The following is a 25,896-nucleotide window of genomic DNA, read 5'->3' as shown; positions in this document are numbered from 1 at the left end:
CATCAAAATGCACTCTTTGTGCTATTTGTGGCACTTGAAGTTCTAAATTTTTCAAATCTAACTTTTGTTTGTCAGTTGCCAATTTTAAATTAATACCTTTTCTCGAAATTATTTCTAACAATCTCATCCTCTTTGTCCAATTGTTTTTCTAACTTTACTTGCTTTCTTTTGTCTCTTTGTATATAGTACATGGAAATATATAATATATATATATATATATATAAAAGGAGTTTAAAGTTATAAACAAATAATAAAAATGGAAAAAAAGGAAAACTATTTAGAATCAAATTATTTAACGTGTGACTATCTAATCTATCTATATTCGACTAATGAGAACAGTCATAATTTTGTATAATATTACGTTATGATGTATGATAATATACATTATTGATATTTATAAAGTAATTTTGAAGAAAATTGGAACTCGCTTATATTAAACAAGTTTGCGTAGAATGACTATTGTATATATATACAAATGCAAAATGATAAAATTATGATACGATAAGATATGTTTAACAATTAACAATGCTTGAAGCTAGAATTTCTTCAAAATTACTTTATAAATATCAATAAAATGTAAAATATATGGAATTTGAAAAGATTTACAAAGAAAATCTTATATTATCATTGTAACAATATATTTCCTGTGTATGTGAAAATATATATGTAAAAATTACATAATATCCAGTATATTTTTCGTTTACAAGAGCAATATATACAATATTTTATATTACTTGTAAACGAAATATGTATTGGATATTATGTAACCTTCATATATATTTTCACATACACGGAAAATATATTTTTTACAATAATAATATAAGACCTCCTTTATAAATCTTTTATATATTTTATATTAGTGACGTTTATAAAGTAATTTCGAAGAAGATTCGTACTTACGTATATTAAACTTGCTCATATCAAATTATGTTTAATCACGCACGATGTGTAACGATTATGCAGGATAAACGAGCGGGAAAATAACTCAATATCTCAATATCCGTTTCCGGTTGTGCTATGCAAGTGCAAATATGGCGGTCATGACGTATATCAAATCTAGTGTTTTTATTATTATATTCGAGAATTATTTTCGAAATAATCGACTGTGATTGGTCGATTTGCGATCGACGACTAGTGACTCATTATAGATCTGGTAATTTATGGTACAATATTGCGCGCGTTTATTTATGGCGGGAATTGGTGTGTATGTGTGTGTATGTGTGGATGTAAAAAGTTCGTTGGTGTCCTTTAACGTGTGCGGACGTGTTTCATCGCGTTTTTATTACGTATGAAGTATATTTTTTGGGAAGTATCCTCAGATCTCGGATCTAAGCAGTTTATAATTTATCGACGAAAGTCTACCAATTGATGGCCAAAAGTCGCGTAGGCGACAATCACAATCCTTAAACCGAACCGAGCCGGACCTGTATGCGATGTAGATCAATCCTAATTATTAATTATAATTGAACAGGTATGGAAAGAACGGAATTAGAGTTTATCACTGTGATCTATGTTATTATCGATATAATTAATTATATTACGATAAAGAAATAGTTTTATTACATTCCAGTTATTATTTTAAGGTTATTATGGTTTTTTGTGGTTATTTTTGCGTTGTAAGCAAAAAATAAATAGGTTCCTAAAAGTCAAGAATCAGGAAGAAAGAGTGTTTTTGAAAGAATGTAAGTATGTTGGATTGGAAAAAAATTACCTAAAAGATAAACGAGAGAAAAAAAGTCTCCTAAAAATCATGACTCAGAAGGGTCCGGAAAAGGCTTTCTATTTACTTCTTTTTTTTTTTTTTTTTTGTACACATGGAAATGATCGTCACGGATTTTTAACCCTGTTTTTTTTGCTCGTGCTCATATTTTATGTACATATTTTAAGCTATAGAAACAGAATTCTAAAAAAATCTCGTTTCTTTACGTCGGCTTTTCTTTACAATCGCGATTAATGTTGCAAGATGTACCTATACAAAACGTGAGTTTGATAAGAATCGAAGAAGGGGACATTGTGTGCTATGTATTTATTATTTTATTATTTATCGAGTAATTTCTCTTAATTCTCCATGATTTTTTTCAGCGGTGAACTTCCCCCTTTCTCGGAATGGCGTGTCGCGGATTCGCGACAGCTTCGCAGGAGCCAGAGGAATCGGTAAGCCGCAGGGGTCGTCGATCGGAAGGTGGTGCCACCTGTAGCACCTGTCCGCGCCAGGTGAGGATAAAGAGAAGGAGCCGCAATAGCCTGAAATTCAGTTGGGCCGACACTGTGGGACACGCGTGTGCGTTATGCGGTCGCCTCATAAATTACATTGAACTTGAACAAACGGGTTGGTGTCAAACTCTGCGGTGTGCCGATTGTGGGATCTACGGAGAATCAAGGAAGAAAAATCGGCGTATCCCAAGGAGACCGCTTCACGTCAAGCTTGCCGTTTTATTTCACTAAAGACTCGGCAAACGGAGATACGTGCACGCCGTGGCAGGGCGGCAGAACGGGACGCAAACGATGCCGAAGCGATGCAGGTAAAGGTTCCTGACATTATTCTTGCTCTTCGCGTAAAACGCGTCCTGAGCGGATCTTCTTTTAATACTGCCGACTTTGTTTCGTTGACGTGCGATGTCCATCGCACCTGCGTCAAGATAAATATTAATTTCTGTTGGACAAATTGACGTAGCACACTATAAACTAATGCAAAGAATAATTCTTTGTCTGCAAACAAGAATGTGAGATTAATAGTTACACAAACTTTTAGTGACTTTTTAAATGCTCTTTAAATTTCATAAATTAAATTAAGACCAATCGAGTTTTTTATATTCGTTTTGTTTCCTTTTTTTTTTATTTATAATTCTTGATTGAATTATAATTTACATACATTTTAGTTTTTCTTAAAGTAATATATATAATGATAGAATTCTATATACACAATATAATTATATAGAGATGATATATGATTATTATCGTCTTCTTTGCTTATTATCTTATTCATCTCCAACTTATATTTAAAAAAAAACTATATTCGCGTATTTGAAAGCAGCTCACCTCCTACATCCCAATTCAGAGATGTGTTAAAAAAGGTAATGCTAAGTGAGACGCTTTCAAACTTTCTCGATCTTTTATGTAGACATTTTAGTGATCAATCATTTGGAAAGTGTATTTGTCATCTAGAAATATCACGGATATAATTTGTATAAAAAAATTTTAACATACAAACTTTTAATAATTTTATATGTAAAGTAAAATTACATAATACTTAAACTTTTATTATAATGAATATGATTTTAATTGTAATTAAATTAGATAAGCCGAATTTATACTTTGCAGGAATATTTTATTAATATTAAAACTTGATAAGTTGATAAATGAAAAATTGATAAGTATCAGATGATTAATTACAATTTAAAAAGTCGTATGATACAGTGAAAGAATTCCACTTTTAGGCGTTGCTCCTGAATTTATGCGTGTCATGTTTTTATATTTCGAAATAAAGCGAAGAATGCGTAATGATAATGAGAACCAATCTATGGTATCGGTTGTGTTGCACACAATGGCGTTCGTACACGACAATGAACTGATGTCGTGCATTAAATTATTCATGGAATAGTTGTTGCATTGCACGACGATAACGATTGAAGCATATCTCGCACCACATGTGACAAAAGTTTTTGCATTTGAATACGTTACGACCTGATTCTGTAAAAATTAAAAGCCGCAATTCCATCCAGGTAGAATCCGCTGGATCCGCTTTCTGGGTCAGAACAGATCGTCGTCCCGGCAGCCGGAATTGATCTCCAGGATATTCTCTCGCCTCGTATCGCGCCCGTCGGAATTCGCAAGGAAGTTCGAGGGAAACATTTTGCAAGGATATTAAAAGAGAGACACACCATGGTCTGCTGCGTGTCCTAGTTTCTCATGCAGGACACGCGGGGCCACATGTGCATCTCCCAGTCTTCGAGGTAACAGAGGGCAATATGTGTCGAGGGAGTTGCGTCACGCATCGGCAAGAAAAATGCGCGAGCGGACCCGGCTGCCGAACCGGTTGTAACGACGATTCAACATTCAGCAGATCGCTGATCGAGAGAGAGAAAGAAATACACTATAAACAATATCATGTTTCGATAGAGGAATGCTTTACGTTTCCAGATAAAGATGGAGCAAATGTAAAGATAAAAGCTTCATTTGTATGAGAATACGTGTGTCTATAATAATAGTCCTATTTATAATTTTTTCTTAATTTTAAACATTTATATTAGAAATCCTTTCAAAAACTTGTAGAAAAAAATCATTGATTTCTCGTATACATACTTTTGTACTCATTACTTTATTTAGCTTTTACATTTGAATTAATCTTGTCATCTAGTCTGTTTTACTTGTAATCTTAATTATTAATATTACAGTAATATAATATACATTTATAAAAAAGGTAAATGATATAACATACATTTAGCTGTCACTAGAAGATATCTCGCTGTTTTAGCATTTGTGTACCGTCTTGATCTGGATACCAGAGTCTTGGGTACATTAACATTATATTTGATACCAAATATCTTTTTTTCTTTTCAATGTTATACAATTGGAGCGCTTAAATTTAATAGAATGTCGACGCGAAATCATCTGGCTACGTGTTTTGGTTTCGTACTGAGACAATCGAGATCGCGCAGATTCCGATCCTGAAACTTTCTCTCTCTCTCTCTCTCTCTCTCTCTCTCTCTCTCTCTCTCTCTCTCTCTCTCTCTCTCTCTCTCTCTCTCTCTCTCTCTCTCTCTCTCTCTCTCTCTCTCTCTCTCTCTCTCTCTCTCTCTCTCTCTCTCTCTCTCTCTCTCTCTCTCTCTCTCTCTCTCTCTCTCTCTCTCTCTCTCTCTCACACACACACACACACACACACACACACACACACACACACACACACATTTCCGTCTCTCTCCTCTTGTCCGTATCTCTACTTCTCTTCTCTCAAGATGTTTCACACACCCGTACCTGTAGTCGCATCGTGATACGGTCTAACGGCATTCATCCGACCTCGTCAACCCGTTCCTCCCGTGTGGCCGCGTATATACGTGCATTCCCGCGTCTTCTCCGTTGCTCTTACATCCTTGCCTGATAACACTCTTGTTACGCGTGCACAATCATTTGTCATATCGCGGCGGGTCATGCCAATCAATCCGACACAGTGCAGTCATATCGAAATTTGTTTTATCGCGAATCGCACTATCAATTTTTGTGTCGACAGAACCACGTGTATTTTGACATTTACTTGCATATATATCTATCTTAAATTGCAATTTATCTCTGAATATGGTCGAGAGAATTATCATTGAATTATTTGAAATTACTTTTGGCAAAGCTTACAATATGAAGTCTGATAAAAAAAATTTCCCTAAAGTAGTAATAATTAAAAAAAATTTAACAAGTAAAATAGAAACATTTATAAAATAAAATAATGAAATGAAATATTTTGATTTCTATTTGATATTTTAAATCTACGAATATTTCTTTATTGATAAATTATTAAGTAAAGTAACGTGCACAAAACTATGTCTGCAATGCAACAAGATATCATTCATTTGAGATAGTAGAATTGGAATTTCCTTCGTTTTCTTCATTGTCAGTTAGAGAAGACCTATGTTACAGCTAACAGAAGCTGTAATAGGAAAATACTTGGTATATATTTAAGTCCGACTTTAATAATGCGCAGCGGCGCGGACGCAATACGTTACATTGCGACAATTGCTGCTCCAGTTCCGTCAAGAATGTTGCAGAACAGCATTATGCATGAATCTCAGCGTAAATTCGCATTTTTCTGGCAACATAAATACATTAAAGATAAATAGATAAATTATATAATTAAAGTGACGTAAACAAATGATTGCGATTCATGCATGATCTCGAAATTAAAATTTTGATATGTCGTAATCGAGTAACTGTTTTATATAAAATTAAGATTAATTACCAAAGAGTGTTTAAAAAAAAATTTATCTTGGATTCTACAAAGTACATTCCATTTTCTGTGAATTTTTTCGGCGGGCCGCTTTACAACCGTGAAATTTAGCGATGGAGAAGGTATAAATGTAAATCATTGATGTAACGGCAAATAATGAAGTTTCTTGCTGCAATAATGAGTACTTGAGAAATGTCAGATGGCAAGAAACTGTTATTATATATTGCGCCTTTTAAATTTTATCGTACCGTTAGCGATTGTCCCACTGTGTTGCTCGCTTATTACAGATCATTAGTAATTCGTTTCATTTTATTTTAAAGTAAGGGAAACTAGATTGTTCCTTACAATTTGGCGCGAACTCGGGGAAAAATACGGAATTCTTCTCGTGTCTTCTCGCTTCCCGCATCCTTAACGAAATTTCCTCGTTCCATTTCGCACGATCTTAAACGGGAAGCGGAAAGCAGCTCGACAGATTTGTGTATTTTTGCTTGAAAAATGTGCATGTGCACTGGCGTTCTACGATTCTTCAATCCAAATTTAGGTCAATGCAAAATGAAATTCTATTTTCTTAACAGAGTCTCGACTCTTGCTCACGTTGTTTGTCAATTTTGCTTTAGGAATTTTTATTTAAAATTTTTATTATTTTAATATTAAAACTTTTTTTGTGTTTTACGATATAAAACTTTGAAGTTAAAAAAATTATAAAAAATAAATTATTTAAATTATAGAAGTGTGTGTTTATTTTTAATAAAGTTCTTATTTTTATTCTTAAACTTTTTCTATTTTCTTTAACGTTAGAATTGAAAGAAAGTATAAAATGTAGTCATGTAATTAAAATAATAATCGTATGCGTTCTTATTCGATGTTGAAAGTAAAACATGATAACTGACATTTTCGGTATTTCAAAAGAATTAAAATGATGAAAACAAGAAATTAAATATATCGCGTTGTTTTAAACGTTTGTCATATCTCGACAGAAATGTCGGCTGTCATGTTTCATGTCTGCACGCTTCATTCATGATCATTCGTCTAACGTATCCGTTTTCTTACACTTGACATAGCACGAAACTTCTAGTAATTGCCTAACGTACAGATTTCTCTCTTACAGTTGACACATCGCGACGTCTTACCTGGTGAAAAAGTGCGCGTCTCTAAGATACCATTAAGAAGTCCCGACATCAAGCGGTACTCGAGGTGGATTCTGAAGCGTCGACGTTTCAGAATCCCGAGGAATCTGAAACGCCCACAATAGCCTCGATTAAAAACAAAAAGGCCAAGACGTTATTTCGCGACAGCATTATTGAAGCGGCGCACGTGAAAGGAACGCTGTCCAGTCGTCGAGAGAGAAACTTTTAAGGTGACAATTAAAGAAAAGAATCTTCCTTCATACTCGCTGTTTTCGCGAACCGGCAGAAATATATACGTTGTATAATAAAAAATCGCGATGGTATCTACGCTCGAACTGCAATCTACCACCTGTGGCTTCTGATATCTCGTCAGATATAGAGAAAAAGAAAGCACCGCGAAAAGTCGTCGCGAGGCCTTCGACTTTCAGCTCGAGATTAACGCTCGCATTTTTAAAAAGCACTCTCTTTCCATTAACTCAGACAGATGTACTCCGTTAATGGCGAACGATTGTCTCGACCGTATTCATTCATTTCAGGGAACCGATTCCGAAGTGGAGAGGAAAATGTCAAGATCTGTCCGCAATTTACAAAGTACTTTGAAAAGCCGCTAAAAAAACGACGAACCATAACGACGAGGAAATGCTCGTTCTGATAAATGAAAGTCGAAAGCGAGTCCTTTCGAAGTCGAGATCAGCTTGTTCCTATTCAAAGGATTGGTGAACAAAGAGCTGCCGTGAGATCAACGCGAAACGAAAGCGATCTCGCGCCTTAAACGAATCATTCCCGAAGAACAGTTTGGAAAGCACGTCGTGGGCATCTTTCGTGTAACGGAAGTGAGATTGACGACGTTCCCTTTTTTCTTTTCTATCGAAAACCGTGGAAGGTAATTCACGAAAAACGGCGAACCACTACGGGGTTCATTACGCGAACTCGTACGCGTACAGCAACGGCGCACCGAGCGTGTACACCAGCACCGGTTGTTGCACAAGCGGCGGCTACAACGTGCAGCAGCCGCAGCTCCACGAGGATTATCGGCCGATCTACTTTTACGTCGCGCAGCCCTACACGATCCCGTACACTTTCGCCAAACGACCGAAGACCGCCGCCGCGTCGTCGTCGTCGCTGCTAAGGGCGGCCAGGCCGCGCGGCAGCAATTGCCGCGTCAAGTTCTCCAAACGGCTCAGCAACGCCGACTTCTCGCAGAAGGTCAAGCAGGGCGAGTTCTCCCGGAGTTTGAACCAGGTGCACTTCGCGGAGAGTCAGGGTCAAGGTTACTATACGAATTTTTCAATTCACTTAAACAGATTGGACAGCTTACTTTTAAATGGTTTCCAAAAAAAATGTTTTCTATATAATTTTGTAATAAATAATCTGCATTTTTTGAAAATTAATTTAAAAATTGATTTGAAAGTAAGCTTCCCAATTAGTTATTTAATTTAATCTATACTTGAATTATTTATTTCAAAATTTGCATGATTTATTTAATGAATTGATTAATTTTATAAAACTTTTGATAGAGAAAACGTTCTGTGATTATATGCATAAAATATTGTATCTTCGATCGCGCTTTAAATACTTATCGATTTAATGACATTCTTTTTTTAATGATTTAATTACTCAACTTTTATATATTTATTAAATCGTATATACGATTGAGCTATAATCTCAAGTATGAGTGTGTATAAATCGAGTTGTAACAGCGTGTGTAATAACGAATTAAGTAATCTATTAGAAATTACATCTTATCGCTCAAGCGCTGATAGATTAGTTTTCCCTCTTTGAATTGAAGAAAACTTCGAATTTTACTGAAATTTATTGAAATATAATTAAAATATCCATTTTTATAACAGAATTAATGTAAAAACTGAAACAATTTAATTGTTACAATTACAAATGAGCATAATATAATAAGTAATAAGCAAGGAAGCAAAGTGAAAAAATTATTTCGAATCTGTCAACAAGAGTTAAAAAAATCTTAACAAGTGATTTGTATCGTGATGTGCATAAAGAGAAACAATTAAGTTTTATAAAGTTTAGTAAAAAAATATTTGTTCTCTTAAAAAAATATATAACAGAATTCTTTAATAAATATCTTTTATATTTAACGAAAATTTAAATTTTACGACGGATATAAAAAACAATCGGTGAATAAAATAATACCAGCCAAATAGAGAAAAACAAATACGCAACATAGTGCCAAGCTGTGGATTCTCTTCTGGATCGCTAAATAGTACCGATAATACCGGGATGTTCCTTTTTTGACGATTCTTGAAAATAACTTTGTAATTTATTAATCAATCGAAACGCGTTCCAATTATTTTCTTGCGGATAAATTTACTTTTATATAAGAATTGTGCCAAATATTAAAGTTTCGAGTGCTTTGCTTTCAAGGTGCATTTATACGCTCGCAGATTCTTTTAGCAGACTAGATAATTGTTGCGAAAGCGACATAGTTTCTGTGTAGCATAATTTGAAGTGACTGTCGCCAAGTAGATTACCGATGACCACGCAAAGAGCATCTCTTTTCTCTCTCTCGTGCGGAAACGTGCGCGTGTCGCACGCGTCTCCGGTCAGTTAAACGAGTGGAGAAAACATTCTGGGGAGAGAAAGGAAACGAGCTGCGCCAATGTACGGTGATGCAAAAGCTTAAAAAAATGCAGCAAAATTTAGTTGTTTAGAAAAAACATTGATGCAAAAATCTAATTCGATTATCTAATCGAATATTTGAAACATTGACAAAGAAAAGAATCTACAGTACGAAAAAAGTACAACTGATAAGCAATATTCTTGATTCGAATTAATTCTGATTATTTGACTAAGATTTGACTTGCAGATGTTTGAAGTCAATAAATTAATAAAATTATGTCTTTATTGTACATGTCATGTTTATCTTTTTATACATGTTTTTATAGTTCTTTAAATTATCAGATTTTTGCTGAGATTCTCTTGTTTTTCAGGATCATTATGTGCGAATCGCGGATAAACTTTTTCTCAAACGGAGCAGAGACGCACTATTCCGTTTCGTTTACACGAGAGGGTTCGAAGAGTGTTCCGACGTTAAAAATTTGTACTGTTATTCTGACGGTAGTGGCTTTCATCGGGAGATTCTCATATATATACGGCGTAACGCGCGGATGATGCTAATAAGATGCAGCGAGGCGAGACTCTGCTCCATGCGAGATCGTGAAGACGTTTGCTTTCCGCGTTACGTACAGGATAGAGGATGCGTTCTTTTTAATACTTTGGCACGAACGAACGGATATGCGTTTCGCGATTTTTTCGCGCGAGCACCTTCGACATGCTTGACAAGTGAGAGAGAATTCTGAAGTAGTCGAAGAATTTTACGCGAATTTTACATAATCGCGGAACAATGTATGGAAACTATGCACAACAAACTTTAATATTTTCTTGATAAAAGAAATATTCTTAGACTATAAAGGCACTCTAAAAATTATATAAAATCTTTTATCTGGTCTTTTTTTTTAAACATATTCTCATCATTCTCCTTTGCCCCGCAGTGCTAACAAACTATCCGAAAGCTGGACCCTCTCGTGATCCGAGGATGATGTCGATGTTTCGAAGAGGCACGATCTTCGCGACGTTTTTCCTATCATTACTGGGCGGTGGATTAATATGTGCTGCCCTTGTGACGCAACACTGGGTCGAGGCACGACCCTGGAGAACGCCGAATCCCCAGGAAAGCGCCGGCAGAGTTCATTTCGGTCTGCTGCAGGGCAAGAAGGAATTAAACGTCGCTTACGGATGGAGGACGTATCACGTATCTGGTATGTTGGTATTTTCCGCCTTTCTCTTTGCGAATTGCGACGTTTTGCGCGTATAATCACGTGATCTTTTTCTCGTATAAAGGGATAATGCAATCTTGAGTGGTATGCAATCTCTGATTAACAGTCATGTATATATCATATAATCGGAAAATTGATATACATAATTACTATTTACTAAAATTTTTCAAGCTACATAGAATTAAAATAAAGATTAAAATATATCAACAACTGCTAAATTTTGCAATACGGAATTAAGGAAAATTGCATTTATTTAATTTTGTCGCGAGAAATACAAATGAGAGGTGAAATAGAGGAATATTCAAAATCCTGTTTTTCCAAATTGCTTTTTTTCGATTTCGTAGATTATCCAATATCGTGCAAAATGAATTCCTGCCAATTCCCTTTAACACCCCTATTTTTGTTCAGGATTATCCCGTCGGGATTATTTGCCCGGGGCGATTCTTTCGCGATAACTTCATAAATCGTAACGAAAGAATCGAGTATTGTGCGATCAAGAGCCGGACACTTTTTGAATTGTGATTCGAGTGACTTGCACGCAACGAATTATGATCGCCCGGAGATATGCGCGAGAGAGAAAGGCTCGTGGATGAGCGAACATATACTGGTGTGCGGCAGGACCATAAATCTCCGACTGATAACCGAGTGCATTAGAGTTCTATATGGCGTCCAACGATGCCTGCGGTTGATCGCGGACGTGCGACGTACATGCACCCGCGATAAATCATCGATTTGATAATCGTTGTTAAATTTGTTCCATTGATTTCGTGTGCCGATCGAAACGATCGCATCGTCAATCGACGCAAACCCTTTGTGCCAGATGTGCTCGGAGTACTAACAATCATTTTTAAATAAAAAAAAATGCAAAATTTGTGAGCAACACTGACGTAAGATTACACGAACGCGATATTTGATGATTACAAATTTTACTGACTCGTGAAGTTAATAGGTAATGTATTTTTAATTATCTCTTATCTAATGATGAAAAAACAAAGTATATTTTCTCGAAAAGTTGTCAAGTTTTTTGATCGATAAATTCCCTTTATAATGCTTTTATTTTTTTCATACATGTTTTTTTTAATCGGCGTACAATGGCACTCAAAGCACTTAAGCGAAAACATCCGCTCTTCGTGGCATCTTGGAACTCGTCTTCGCAGATGAAGTCCGCAAAAAACCTGTTTCAAAAGCATACATGTGCATACATGCAATAATAAACAATTTACGAAGAATTCTTGTAAATTGTTTATTATTACGTTTTATAAAATTATTATTCTCTTATAATTAATTTTGTGCACGTTCTAATAATTTTTATGGAAATTGCTCTCTTACATGAATAGATGTATGTCTATGTTTGATGGATGTGAAAAGTTATGTGAAAGAAAATATTTAGAAATTTAAAAAGTGAGATAATAGTTTGAAAATTAACAATTTAGATAAGAGAAGCCATATATTGCGAAAAAAAATATCAGGAGAATTCAGAAATTAATGCAATTTTATTCTATTCCCATTTTTCTTATTTTTTCGATTTATGACTTTCCCAACTTGGTATGTCGTTAGGTTTTGACGTCATTTCAATATTGATGGAATTTTTTAAATTTATCCATAACAATTTCCGCAGTGTGTCACATCCACCATTCTTACAGAGCAGCGGTGCATTGTGCGCGCGAAAAGGATGAATATCCTATATACAATGCATAATAATCATGCCGATGAGCAAGCGACTTTTACGTTGCTATTATACCGCACTTCCGGGGAAAAACAACAGAATTGCTGGCACGCGCCGTGAGAAACATTTCTCTTTCATTCAGGCGGATAATGGATCTGAAGGGATACATAAACTTGCATTCCATAATTACATATTCCAGATGTACCACTAAATGTTCTTTTCGAGAACATCAGCTTAGAGAGGACTTTTCCTCAACCAAAATGTCAAGAAAAGTCATTTTTTATCACATCTTATCACAATTATTAATATCGTGCATTTTCATGTAACTATACTTTTTAAATTCTATTAAAAATTATTTTAAAATCTATTAAAATTCATTCGGAATTAACTGGAGGATCCGATTCTCTCTGCTGTGTTTATTTTTGTTTCTGAAATTTATTTTTATTTTTAATTCTTAATCAAAAATTATAAGTACCTTGATATTTTCGTTGAGGAGAATTGATTAATATCAAAGAACTTGTTAAGAGGATATCCGGTGATTTCGACGTATATCACATCCGACAGAGTATATGCGTGTATTTAAATACGTTGAATTATGTATAAATCTCTGAACGTAAAGTCGAATTTCGTTCTCTTTACAATATAACGTGCCGATATGCATATCACAATTACATTAAGAGATAATTACTGCTTGATTATATTTATAATTATTGTCTCTTTCTCAGATTATGGACTTACAGATGCTGTGAGAATGATGTAAGAAAATGCACTTGTAACTTCTCGACTTTTTATACAAAAGAGAAAAAATCAACATTCAATAAGCGCGTTTAATGTTTTTCTAAATTAAATTTTTGCAAATTAAAGTTTTAAATTTTATTAGATTGCTTTAAAAAATGCAATTGGTGGCTTTTCGCGAAGAGATTTGAATGATATCACATATGTGAAAATATAAATATACGTTGAAATTTCTCTTAATGCAAAACCGCAAGCACGTGCACACCTATACATACGCACTCACGCATGCAATTGTCAAGTTGCCGGACGTACGTGGATAACAATAGGTACACAGAAACTAGTTTTCGTAGGCAAAAATCATGACCAAGCCTTGTGATCTACTTTCACGTATGCGCGCTACTCGTATCATCGGCGTTACTGATGCTGTGACTACAGTAAGAGCATCTATTGCATTCTAGTACGCAATCAATTTTATGCAGGGGGCAGAAGAAATAATTCCACCTGATTATATGTTCCATTCGATTCCACTCGCAGCTGTATGCTAGGCATTGTATATATAAATGCCTTAAATATTTATTAAATGCATTTCGTAGAGAAGTTTTATAATAAACGCGTGCTGACAAATTATAATTTTTATATGTAAAAACAAATTATTCGTACATTTTTGTAAATAACAATTACTTTAATAGAATTTTAAGTGTAAGAATAAGATCAGAGTTCTTTTTGTACGGAAGGATTTTTATCATAAAAAAAAGTTTATTTCTAAAATAAAATTTATCTCGAAATTTGAGTTAAACTAATGTTGTTTTACATTTTGCAGCTTTAATTTCTGTCAGGGATGGTTCTCGAGCGTAAAAATAATAAATATACGATATCAGATTGAAACGACAGAAGTATCATGACTGCGGATAGATACGTTTTTGAGTACTTGAGTACTTTGTGGTAGATGCTCAAGCCGACGATACTCGCAAAAGTTGGCGGTCGCCTTCGGCGAATGCAATGATCCGTTATTCACGCTGTCGTAAGTTGAAATGTCTTGAGGAAACTTCGTCGTATCCTGGAAGCGCGTAATGCGCAAGATATTCCTACTTATACTCGATCTTTCTCTCTCGAGTTCGCGTCACGCCCGAATATAAAATGCGATAGCAGCTTTTAGTTTCCGCAACATGCAATAGATTCTGATCAATGGAAAACGTCAGTAGAAGCGGAATATTGCATATATTTTCAAGTGCGAAGAGTTAGTGGAGATATATATTCTCATATGCAAAGTTAATCACTCGAGATCTGGCTTCGTTTCAATTTTCGTTCATTATGCTGCGCTTGCATAATCTACGACCTCATTCTCGCAATACGTTGAATACTTAGAAAAGTTAATTGAAATTTACTTTAAAGATTCTTTAAGGATCGATGATACCGCTGGAAAAAATTGTAGAAATGCGACGAGAAAAGTATTATTCAATTAATGTATGATAATTATATAACAAATATATATATAAAACAATATTTTTATAACATTAAAAAAATTTTTAAAGAAATTACGATATTATGAAGTAATTTTATCGCGAAATTCAACAGCATATATTAAATAGATTTAATGCTTAATTATACATTTTGCATAATAATACCAGTTATTAATCGTAAAATAGTCATAATTGGAACTACATGTAATTACAGATTACATTCGATCTATAATGAAAAGCAAAATTGATTAATATTAATAAATAAGGTTAATATAAATAAATTGTTAATTCAATGATTATAGCAATATATAAAAATCGAGTAGTTGTGATTATCAAATAACGATATAAAATTCCTCAAATAATAATTGCTAAAGATAAATCTAATAATCATTGAATTATTACATAAAGTCTAATAATGTCAATATAATGTATTCGCGTAGTTTATTATATGCTAAAGTAAATATGTATATTTCTCATATTACACGAAACAATATAACATTATTTAACATTATTATACATAATGAAAAAATAAGTAATATAAATATGCAGCAATATAATTAAAATGGAAAATTTTTTAAAATGCAACTATATTTTGTTTGTTATATCATTATGGTTAATAATATTCTTGATTATAATAATAATATGGTAATAATGTTTTAGTCCCCCAAATGATCCGGCAAGATCCATCAGTGATGTCCTGGGCTCTTTGGATCAGTACTTTAACAACAACTTCGGCTGCTCTGGTAGCGGCTGCACTCTCCGCACTTTTGGCAGTTTTAAATACAGCTACTTCACCAAGATCGAAAATTCTATCCATTCCTGGCGTATATTTTATAAATATGTTAACGTGTAAGTATATGTTTTATCACATACAAAAATAATTCCTCAATAATATTAAAGTAAGGAAGGAAGGCGTATAAGAACCAAAGCAAAAAAAGTCAATTCTCAAAATATTTTAAATTATATTTGTAGAGAACTATATTTTATCTGCAGTAAGGGAATTTCTGTGACTTATTTTCAGTGTTGATGTGCTTAGTTAGCACTTGTACTTGGTTAGCGCAGTATTATACAAGGCTGTATGTCAATGTGCTTCCGAAGGAGGACATCGACAATATGTGGACCAGCGAGGGGTCAGCTGAGCTTGGCTATTCGTTTTGGTAAGATATTCTTTTTATTCAAAATAAAATTTCTATTTTTTAAAACAAACAGCACATGAGCTACTAAGAATCAGAAAATTTGTTGGCGTTAATTTATTTATCAGATCAGATTGATATTAAATTTTTCTCATCAATTTCTTGACTTTTTTGTTGCAACTTAATTGGAAAGCACTAGTGTGATGATGATAAAGGAAACGAATTCTTACATATTATAAGATAATTAATTACACTTTGTATAAAATAAACTTCTGTATATAAAAGTATATTGTTTCAAAATTTGAAATAGAGATAATAGTCTAATAATTAATTTTTTTAGATTAAAGTTTAATTATATTAAACACATACGCGTCTTTAATATATTTCTTAATTTTCTCTCTATTAGTTACAAACTGATAGCCAGTATTCTTTAAAACGTATTTTGGTATAGATACTTTATTCTTATTCAATAAATATTTTTCTACTTAGGCTTGTTGTTAGTGCTGGTGTTGTACACCTTATCAGTATAGCACTAATCGGTTGGGGATCCGGCAGAGAAAAGGATGATCGTTTAGAACCGATACCCGCGCTTGAGGAGAAAACAGCTGCAGCGATAATGTTATATTAATATATTGTTTCTCACATAAACTACGCACTACGCAGACTACAACTCAATCATAAGGTAAAATAAATTTAAAAAAAATTCAATTTGGTTTAATTTTAAATTGGTAGTGTCTACATCCGATCAGACCGAATAAAAGCGAATTAAGCAAAGATTAAACAGTTTTCACAGATTAGATTTGTGCTTCGCATAATTCCTAAGTATCTGTCCTAAGTAAGTTGTAATTATTCGCCTAGATATGATTTATTTGCAACAGATATTACAATTTTATTTCAAAGTAGAGCATAAGTATAAACGTAATAGATATAAGCATACTGTTCGATCTTGCGTAATAAAGGAACAGTACTTGCCGTGACGAGCTAAGAGTGTAAGTGACATGTGTGACATATAATGCATATATTTTCCCATATTTTTATATATTTATTACGTCAATTCATTCTATATATGTCATGATGTCAAAGTGGTACTCGACAAATTTATGACGAATGTGCATCTTATGTAGAACAGCAATTAATTATGATTCTAAGTTACTGCTCACTTTATATGATATAAACATAGGAAACTTTGAGCATAGAAAAAAACGCTTTATTTATCTTAATCTATACATTACTCTTTATCGATAAGGCCGCGCAATCTAGACAATTATCATTTCACTTCCATAAACAGATCTATATATATAGAAGTAATAATATATAAATATTCGTATATATAGACATATAGTGTATGTAAATCGTGCGTTATAAATTTCAGATGTGCATTCTGTTTCGATTTTTCATTCGAGTTGTCCTTGAGTTCATAAATAGTTAAAGTTAAAATTTATTTTTTTTATATATTTAGCACTATTTAAAAAAAAAATTTTTTTTTTTACAAAGGCGATTACTTTGACTAGACTGGGCTCTTGAGAATTGAACGATTTTATATTATATATATATATATATATATTACTTATGAGATATTCAAGTAATTAGAGAACATTTAATAAGTAAACGTGCCTTTTCTTCGAGATATTCGAATTGTTTTAACAATTCTCGCGCGCGCGTGATATTGCTTCTTTTTTCTATAAAACATACGATTTCATTCATATATTCGTGATCGTAATATATCGTACATGAAACATATCATGAAATGTAAATACAATGAAAAGCTTGTGTGTGCTCTCTTTGAGAGTATATTTATTACAACGATGTTACGGGTGTAATGATAAAATGACGAACGAGAGATTACATTATGTATAATTCTCGTATATGTTTATTTATATTATCTCAAGATCCTCATTCTTACAAGCTATTTCATGTAAATGGCTTTATGTGTATTATATATATATAATGGCAATCATATTAATTGTGTGTGATCGGAAGAAAATGTACATTCTTTTAAAGAACAATATGTGATAAGACATGGGAGAGAGAGAGAGAGAGAGAGATAATGTAAAAATATAACAAGAGATAGAATACATGATAATTTTATTGATATCATCAAATCTTTTAGTCTTCATCATTAGATCAGTTAAGTCAATCGAATATTTCAATTACGCATAAGATCGCCATTCCTGTTTTGTACAGTGTGATCAATATACTTTTTATCATACCTAATTAAAATATATTATTTCTTCAATTCCTGCTATCTTATTCAATGTGTATGCAATGAATATATAGAAATTTACATATAATATATAAGAGAATGCGAAAGAGATAATTTTTTAGCATTTAGGTATGTATCACATAACGTACGTTCACGTAATTTCTTGTGTTAATTGCAATAAAATGCATGCAGAAATTGAAGAAATAAAATATTTTAATTAGATGTAGTAATACGAATTGATTATTTTGTGTATTTGAATTATCCGCGATCAACTTTATATATATATATATACAATATAATGAAGACTAAAGAAGATCTAAGGATATCAATAAACTTCTTGCATTTTACTTTGTCAGATTTTTTATATTATTTCGCGTCTTATATGCATATATAACAAAAAATTACGCAAACGTTGTGTAATACATATGTGAATGAGTACTAAAAAGTTCTTTCGTATATCGCGCGAATCGATTACGATGATTGACTTTGTGCTTTCCCTGATATATCCCTTTTTTGTCTGGAAGCATAGTAATACACAAAACAATATAGAATTGGATAGAGTATTTATTTTCGTATCTAATAAAAACTCCATCCACGTATAATGTGGATTCTTAGATAATAAACATATAGAATTATCCGTGAATCCGATGTTAGCGCCGACTGACTTTCGACCAGCCATCGTCTTCTAATGGTCGTCTTCTATCGTCGGCAGCTCTTGGCGGAAGTCGATCATCTCGTCTGAAAAGTACAAAAATTAAAACCTTATAAAATTTAATGATGCAATTAACATCGTGATTATAAAGTTTGCCAAAAAATTATGCAACAATGCAACTAAAGCTTTTTACTTAATGGTTACGATTTACTTATATACTCACTCGCGCTTGTTAGGTGGTGGTGGTGGTGGTGGGTCTCTAGGAGACTCTTGAAGCGAGTCGCGTTTTCGCCAATCTTGATTAGTATTTCGCGATTCCCTGCCGGGCTCATCACGACGATCGCGATAACCGCCACGACGGTCAGATATTCTACCGCCTCGATCTCGATCTCGATCTCGATCATCGCGTATCGTATCACGTGAAATTTCGCGTATCTGTAATTGTAATTAATTAAATAGATTATTTTCTTAAAGCAACAGACACACACAGATAGTGAAAAGATAAATAATGTGATTAATACATTTAATAAAATGTAAAAAATACAGAAGATATTAAGAAAAATAAAAGAGAAGAGGAGAATTTTATATACATAGAACACTATATAATGCTTTGTATTGAGAATGTATGCTTACTCCGCGTCCATCCATTCCACGGTCGCGATCGCGATCACGATCACGATCATCTCTTTTGTCAAAACCACGGTTGTCCAATCTATCTCGATCTTTTAAATCATCTTTGTCGTAGTTGTCGTCTTTTCTCCATTTATCTGCAGTGTCTTTCTTCCATCTGTCAGAATCGTCGCTCCTTCTCCATTTATCCGCGTCGCGTCGTTCTGGTTCCCTTCTCTTCCACGAAGAATCCTCAATTTTCTCATCACGTTTCCTCCAACGTTCCGAATCGTTTTTGAGTCCATCGGAATCCTTATCAGCGTTGCGTCGCCATGATTCCATTGCTAGTGAAGATGAAAAATAAGATGAATTAAATTTCATTGATATGTCAATATATTGAAAAAAAAGCAAAGAATATGAAAATATGCTTACTAGATTTCGGACCATCGCGTTCGCGTTCGCGTTCGCGCTCACGATCACGATCACGATCACGATCACGATCACGATCATTATCTCCACGTCGCCATGTTGACACTGGTTCTTTCTTTTCCTCCTCTAATTTACGTTCGATCTCTTCCTCCTTGGCTCTGATAATATCAGCTTGCTTCTTAAGTTTAGCCAAACGTTCGACTTCCCTGGCTTCTTCTTCGGCCCGTCTATTTCTCTCCTCCTCTTCCCTCTTGGCCCTTTCCTCCTCTAGACGTTTCTTCTCTTCTTCCTGTTTGATGCGCAATTCTTCCAACCGTCTTCGTTCCGCAGCTTCCGCACGTTCCTTTTCCCATTTCGCTTTACGCTCTGCCTTACGCTCCATTTTACGTTTTTGCAGCCGTTTGACACGTTCCTCATTCAACAATTTCTCAAAGTCTTTCAGCTTTTCCAGGTGTATGCTTCTACGTTCAGCCAAGATCTTAGCTAAGAAAATATCGTGATCTTCCTTCATGCGTGCTAAGCGTTCTTGAGTCGCGACAGCTTCCTGCCTCTCTTCGATAGCCGCGGCGATTCGTTCATCTTCCTGCTGTCGCCAGAGCTGTTTCGCTTGTTGCATTTTTTCCTGCACAGCTTTCTCCAACAACGGGATCTCCTCGAGTCGTTTAGCACGCTCCAGATAATCGACTTTCTTCTCCTGGGACTTGAGCTTCTGCTGCATCTCTCTGCGTTCTTTTTGCAATTCTTCGGCTTCCCGCGCCGCGATCTGCTCCGCATCCAGCTTCTTGATTTCATCCTCGTCCAGTTTCTTAAGCACCTTCTGCCCGTGACTCGTTTGCGAAATCTGTTGCATCTTTTCCTTGAGATGACGATCCTTGATTTGCTGAATCTCACTCTGCTGACGTTTCCGTTCACGTTCCTCGCGCTCCTGCTCTAGTCGTTTCTGTTCAGCTAGCATTTGTTGCCGCTGGAGTTCCTCTTGTCGACGCATCTCCTCTTCCTCGCGAACCGTATTGATATGCTCGATGTACTCCTTTCGCTCCTCGATGATCTTATGCCTGCCCAATATTCTCTGGTGTTCCTTCATTTTGGTCTCGTGATAATGAGCGACCATCGCGTTACGTAGCTTCTCACGTTCGAGTTTCTTTTTATTGGGATTTATTACATTAATGGCACGGTGCAACACGGTTGCCATGTTCACCAACTGGCAGCGTATCTGTTCGGAGGGCATCGCTTGTAGCACTGGACCATCTGGATGATCTTCTCGTTGTGCCTCTGAGAGATCCACTCCGAAGTGAACACATGTCTTGCCATGGTCTATTCTGATCTGCATATCGTTGTAGCGCACGCAGTCCACTAAAAGACGCTCCAGATGAAAATCCGTCGTGAATTTAGCGAGTTCTAGAAGTCTGGAGAATTGTATAGTTTGATAGACTTGGGAAATTTGATGAACGAGACGTACAAGTGTCACATCTTGTAGAGCTGGGATGTATTGAATTAATGGGCTGTTTTCATCTGCCTGCAATGTCTGAATAACAGAATCGACTCTGCTACAAAGCTCCAATGGATGAAATTCTACCTCTAACCACGAATACAATTCTTGTAATTGCGGTGACGCGAGACTGACAACGTTTAAACGAACGATATCTTTCAATAGAGAAACGCGTGTTGGCGGTTGCGAGAGGCCCAAAAGAGTTGCGAGTTTCTGAGCCTTTTCCAATGGGCTTTTATCTGTTTCTATGAAGCGATCAAATTCTGGATGCGCAGATGGCAACGGTATCGATAACGTTGCCAATAATACACGGTTGGCCATTCGCTGCTGTTCCTCCGAGGACATGTTCTTCTTCATTTCACGAGAGAGTTGCAGAAGTTTGAATAACGCAGCCGCGTGAAATAGATAATTTCCAGCCTTCCAAAAGACCATAGCGAGCTTCTGATAGTAATTAGCCATCGTTTTTGGTACAGGAAGTTTCTTCGTTAAATTCATCATACCATGTACATCCTCCGAAGATTTAAAGGCTTCCTGCCACAATTCCATTTGTATTGCAGAGTCTAATTGGTTTAATCTGGTCTCTAGATTTAACTGTTGCGTCTCTGCTTTATTCATAGAAACATTCGATACAAGTGGCGGCAGTTTACATATCTCCTCAAGATGTTTTCGTAGTTTTTCGCATAATTTACGAAACTCAGTCTTACGACTATACTCGAGGCAAAACTGGAAGGCCATACGCGCAATATCATGATAAAGAGTTTCTACATGCGCATTAGTTCTGAGCAACTCTAAGCATTGGCAGTACGATTCCCATAAGAACTTCACCCAGGGCGTCAAAATAGTACGATCGCTTCTGTCTTGCGCGTCCTCTCCACTAACAGCAGAAAGTAAAATGCTTTCGGGTGTAGCAAGATTATCAAGATCGTCAATATCGATCACAGCTTGCTGACTCTGTTTACGTGCCGCATTTGTCTTCTCTTCAGCCATTCTCAAATAGCCACGTATTACATTTTCTAAACTTCCGACATTGACAGATTGGAACATATTTCTGTATTGGAATAAGCCCTCCTTTGCTATGTGTGATTTCTTCAATTCTACACAGAGGTCCAGATACTTGAACATTATAGGTTCCAATACAGATTCTGACCAATTGTACGTCCATTTTTTATTACGGAAGACTTCTTGCAATGTGTCTAATGCTCGAGCTGATTTGCCCACTTCGATAAATTCTGTTTAGAAAAAAAAAAAGAAAAATGTCAGCACAATCAGTCAGTTATATACAGTTTAAAATAACTTTTTTAATAATAGAAATTTATAACATGTGGCAACAATAATTGAAAAAATGAATCAGAACATATTATGCCAAAAAATAGATTATACTTATATATATTATAATTAAAAAGAATTTTAAATAATAAAAATATATTCTTTTTAGCTATTTTCATGAACACTATACTTGCTGGAAATGAAATAAAAGCATATCTTCAAATATATAGAAACAATAAAGGGAAAAGAAAAAAAAGAAAGAATTATTACAAGTATTTCTTACTAGTATCAATTATTCGTTATGCTTATATAACAAAGACACGAGGGATTTTGGAAAAAGAATAATATAAAATTAGTTATATTTTTCATATGTCATACTAAATAGAAAATTAATAATCAAGTAGAATATGAAGATAAATACTCATTTCCAAAATTTAATATTTCAATACATATATCTTATAATATTGCAAATATATATATATATATATATTATATTTTTATTTTAAATACAGAAATGCAAAACTGCTTTATATGTATTAAATATTTTTTCTTGAATTAAAGAAAAAATACATAATTGTGGCTTTCTACTCCGATACTGATAACTCTGATATTGCAACGCTTGTAAGGGTGAATAATACGGATGCATATGCTTATGAAAAAAACATCCTCGAAGGAGACTGACAGACAGTGCTCTAGAATCGCATTACGAGTACATCGATAGTTAACGCTTAAGAAAATAGTATCCACAAGTCGGGACTCCCGGGTTCGAATTCGTCGAGACTCGCGTCTTCCGCGCGAACGTTCCGAGAGCCACGGAATTCCCTTTTTTTTTTTTTTTCCCCTCTCACGACGTGCTTACGCTATCGGCCATGTCACGTCGTGTAGGACGTGAGGCGGCACCGTGACTTACCGTTCGCCCGTTTCAGGGCGTTCTCGGGTCGCTGGCCGTATCGCGCCATGGCTCCCTTCGCGTAGCCGCGGTTACACCTGTACCATACACACCAGTCAGAGGGTAGCGGAGACTCGCCGAAAGCTTGGAAATCCCGATTCCCGTATCCAGTACGTGTCTACCTCGACCGCGTGCGACCACCGGATAAGAGAAGAGAGGCGGACACCGTGGAAAGATGGCTTCCTGTACGACGTTAGTCAAAACGCGATCAGGTACTCCGGCTTTCGGGACGAATCGCATCCGAGGACGAGAGGTTTTCGAGGTTAAAAAATTACGTAACTTGAACGGCACTCGGCGATTCTTCGTAGGTTACGTTTATTCCATACTTTTCGCAATCGGTGAATAGAAGTTAGCAGCGAAGTTCAGTGCCAGTGCTGACAACGTTTAGTGATCGATGGTTCTTGCGTGTATAAAGCTAGGAAGTGTCACGTGCAGCGTTCCCAGGTCCCGAGAGGGCGCTTATCGTATGCGTGGCGCCAAATTATCGTACTTGAACTAAAATTATCGTATATTTAAAAATATTAATAAAATAATCATTTATATATTATTTCTTATATTAGAGATAATTCGCAAATAAGTTCGTTATCAATATTAGACGCTGGAAAAAAATCTTTATTAAAAATTTTAATTTATTTATATTTTATTTATTCTTTAAATTCATACACATACATCTTAGATAAAAGAAAGTGTTATCTTTACTAAATTATCTAACATAATATTCAGATAATTTGGTTTAGAGTTTCATAGCACATGAAAATATTTTAAGTAATAGAACTTGAGCAGTAAACGATAAAAACTTATAAATAAAACTATAAATATATTATTTTATATATCTATAATTTTCATTTTTTTATTTTACATTACATTTTTTAACTGTTTACATAAGCGATTTTAAAAATAATATTATCTGGAAGTTATCTAGATGAATCGTCATATAATTTTATCTTTTATCTATATATATTTAAAATAAAATCATCTTTATCTTATCTAAGATGAATTTACATATTTTTATCTCAGCTTTATCTAGCTAATTTTAAAATCATCTAAGCACAACACTGTTTACGTACGATACCAAAGTGCTATCGTACATCGTACAATGGCTAAAATTATTTGTACATATACGATAATTATCGTACGGATCCTAAGGGCTAGTCTACAATAGAGTCGTAAGATCGTAAACGTAAGAAATTGACCAATCACAGTTGAATTCGAGGAGAATAATCGACTGTGATTGGTCAATTTCTTACGTTTACGACCTTACGACTCTATTGTAGACTAGCCCTAACACTGGTCACGTGACATGCCCACGTGACGACAATCGATTCGGCGAGTTCGATACTTCGAGAATCGCAATATCGCTTGTTCGAGGGCTCGAAACGATCGTAAAGTCGCGTCGCGTCGTCGGTTATAGTTAAACGCGCCATCAAATCGCTCCGTATATTTCTGCTAATTCGCGATAGTAATTGTTATCTAACAGCGAATCTTCTGTTGAGAAAGTTGTCGCGAGTGCTTTGTCAAGTGTCGAACGTTTATCGTAACACGTACAATCGCCGTTGTACGTAGACATATCGTGATTTCAATGTTGTGTCCGGAGTCCGGAGTTCAAGCGGCCATTTTCGTCTAATTTGTTTCAATATAATTATTATCAAGGTAGACATCATCGTCCGATTAACGGCAAACATTTTATTTTTTTTTCTTTAAAAAGTGCTTCATTGTTTCTATATTTTTTATTATTTTTCGGAGGGCTATTTTATTAATATTTTCCCATATTTTTAAACGCACTCTTTTTTTAAATATTTTAATTACTAGCAGCGATGATTAATTTAGATTCAATTTGTATGTTACAGATCAACACCGACAAATTAAAATGGGAGGCGGAGATCTGAGAAAGGCATCATGAGCCGGCGAAGCAGTCTTAGAGTGAGTATATTTATTATTTATTTATAATTGTATTAAACTAAAATTTAAGTAATAATAAAATTATTTAATTATATTTATATTATTATATTTATAGACCTTATAGATATGGACTGGAAAATTGCCTATAGTTTCTGTAAGCAGCAGCATCCGGAAGAGGTTAGACAGAGAAACATACTACTCTCTCTTTTGCACCAATGGTATTTCCGGACACTTGTAGAGAGAAATAGTACTTTCTCTCTCTCCGAGTGTCCGGAAGTACCATTGTGTGCAAAAAAGAAGTAGTATGTTTCTCTCTGCTTTAACCCCCTCCGGATAAGGTCTGCTTTACGTATTGCCAGTCCAAATCTATAAGGTCTATGATTATATTGTACGCATTGAAAATAAAATCATATATAATAAATAATAATTGTTTGAAAAATGAACTATCTTGATGGGCACTACTACAATTTCTTGTTCTATTTATATGTTGTAGATCAACACTGCTTCACTGTTGCGCATCGATTATGGTGAGTCATTATTA

General features: G+C 34.8%; 4 protein-coding genes across 6 annotated transcripts in view; 2 read left to right on the top strand and 2 right to left on the bottom strand.

Moving 5' to 3' along the window:
* The window catches only part of LOC145939980 (uncharacterized), a 131,360-nt gene extending 130,366 nt beyond the window's left edge, over nt 1-994 (bottom strand). Inside the window, exon 1 of the mRNA XM_083044703.1 lies at nt 901-994. The gene's annotated coding sequence lies outside the window, so the exon portion shown is untranslated. The remainder of the gene's footprint in view (nt 1-900) is intronic.
* Nucleotides 995-1,243: 249 nt separating this feature from the next.
* Nucleotides 1,244-17,477, top strand: LOC145939981 (uncharacterized). Of its 2 annotated transcripts, XM_083044705.1 has the most exons (10): nt 1,244-1,471; nt 1,584-1,682; nt 2,083-2,522; nt 3,723-3,953; nt 7,044-7,292; nt 7,599-8,332; nt 10,581-10,847; nt 15,387-15,575; nt 15,748-15,883; nt 16,349-17,477. In XM_083044705.1, the coding sequence occupies exons 7-10, from the start codon at nt 10,625-10,627 to the stop codon at nt 16,485-16,487; spliced, it is 687 nt and encodes a 228-aa protein (XP_082900831.1). In that variant the 5' UTR covers nt 1,244-1,471; nt 1,584-1,682; nt 2,083-2,522; nt 3,723-3,953; nt 7,044-7,292; nt 7,599-8,332; nt 10,581-10,624; the 3' UTR covers nt 16,488-17,477. The 2 variants fall into 2 exon arrangements, with proteins under 2 accessions (XP_082900831.1, XP_082900830.1); XM_083044704.1 differs by lacking the exon at nt 3,723-3,953.
* Nucleotides 17,478-18,404: 927 nt separating this feature from the next.
* Nucleotides 18,405-23,819, bottom strand: Eif3a (eukaryotic translation initiation factor 3 subunit A). Its single transcript, XM_083044702.1, has 5 exons — nt 23,418-23,819; nt 19,756-22,470; nt 19,348-19,667; nt 18,938-19,149; nt 18,405-18,800 (listed from the first exon to the last, which is right to left on the bottom strand). The coding sequence occupies exons 1-5, from the start codon at nt 23,464-23,466 to the stop codon at nt 18,713-18,715; spliced, it is 3,384 nt and encodes a 1,127-aa protein (XP_082900828.1). The 5' UTR covers nt 23,467-23,819; the 3' UTR covers nt 18,405-18,712.
* Nucleotides 23,820-24,862: 1,043 nt separating this feature from the next.
* Nucleotides 24,863-25,896, top strand: part of Ethr (ecdysis triggering hormone receptor) — a 103,347-nt gene continuing 102,313 nt past the window's right edge. The window contains exons 1-3 of one of the 2 annotated variants that reach the window (XM_083043453.1): nt 24,863-25,106; nt 25,304-25,376; nt 25,849-25,882. In XM_083043453.1, the coding sequence (XP_082899579.1) occupies nt 25,880-25,882 (3 nt within the window). In that variant the 5' untranslated portion in view covers nt 24,863-25,106; nt 25,304-25,376; nt 25,849-25,879. The remainder of the gene's footprint in view (nt 25,107-25,303; nt 25,377-25,848; nt 25,883-25,896) is intronic. The other variant, XM_083043447.1, reaches the window with a different exon arrangement.

This window comes from Prenolepis imparis, unplaced genomic scaffold, assembly GCF_030444845.1.
Source record: "Prenolepis imparis isolate NDT839.2.m4 unplaced genomic scaffold, iyPreImpa1.0 SCAF_8, whole genome shotgun sequence".
Lineage (NCBI taxonomy): Eukaryota > Metazoa > Arthropoda > Insecta > Hymenoptera > Formicidae > Prenolepis > Prenolepis imparis.
Note: the sequence above shows the minus strand (reverse complement) of the source record. Positions and strands in the feature narration are given on the sequence as shown.

What these genes read in the sequence shown, in the direction of transcription:
- LOC145939981 (XM_083044704.1), top strand. Translation starts at nt 10,625, where the DNA reads ATGATGTCGATGTTTCGAAGAGGCACGATCTTCGCGACGTTTTTCCTA. An exon ending in TTTTATAAATATGTTAACGT is followed by an intron (nt 15,576 to 15,747) that starts GTAAGTATATGT and finishes ACTTATTTTCAG; the next exon opens with TGTTGATGTGCTTAGTTAGC. An exon ending in GAGCTTGGCTATTCGTTTTG is followed by an intron (nt 15,884 to 16,348) that starts GTAAGATATTCT and finishes TTTTCTACTTAG; the next exon opens with GCTTGTTGTTAGTGCTGGTG.
- Eif3a (XM_083044702.1), bottom strand. Translation starts at nt 23,466, where the DNA reads ATGGCGCGATACGGCCAGCGACCCGAGAACGCCCTGAAACGGGCGAAC. An exon ending in CGCCCTGAAACGGGCGAACG is followed by an intron (nt 22,471 to 23,417) that starts GTAAGTCACGGT and finishes TTTTCTAAACAG; the next exon opens with AATTTATCGAAGTGGGCAAA. An exon ending in ACGCGATGGTCCGAAATCTA is followed by an intron (nt 19,668 to 19,755) that starts GTAAGCATATTT and finishes CATCTTCACTAG; the next exon opens with CAATGGAATCATGGCGACGC.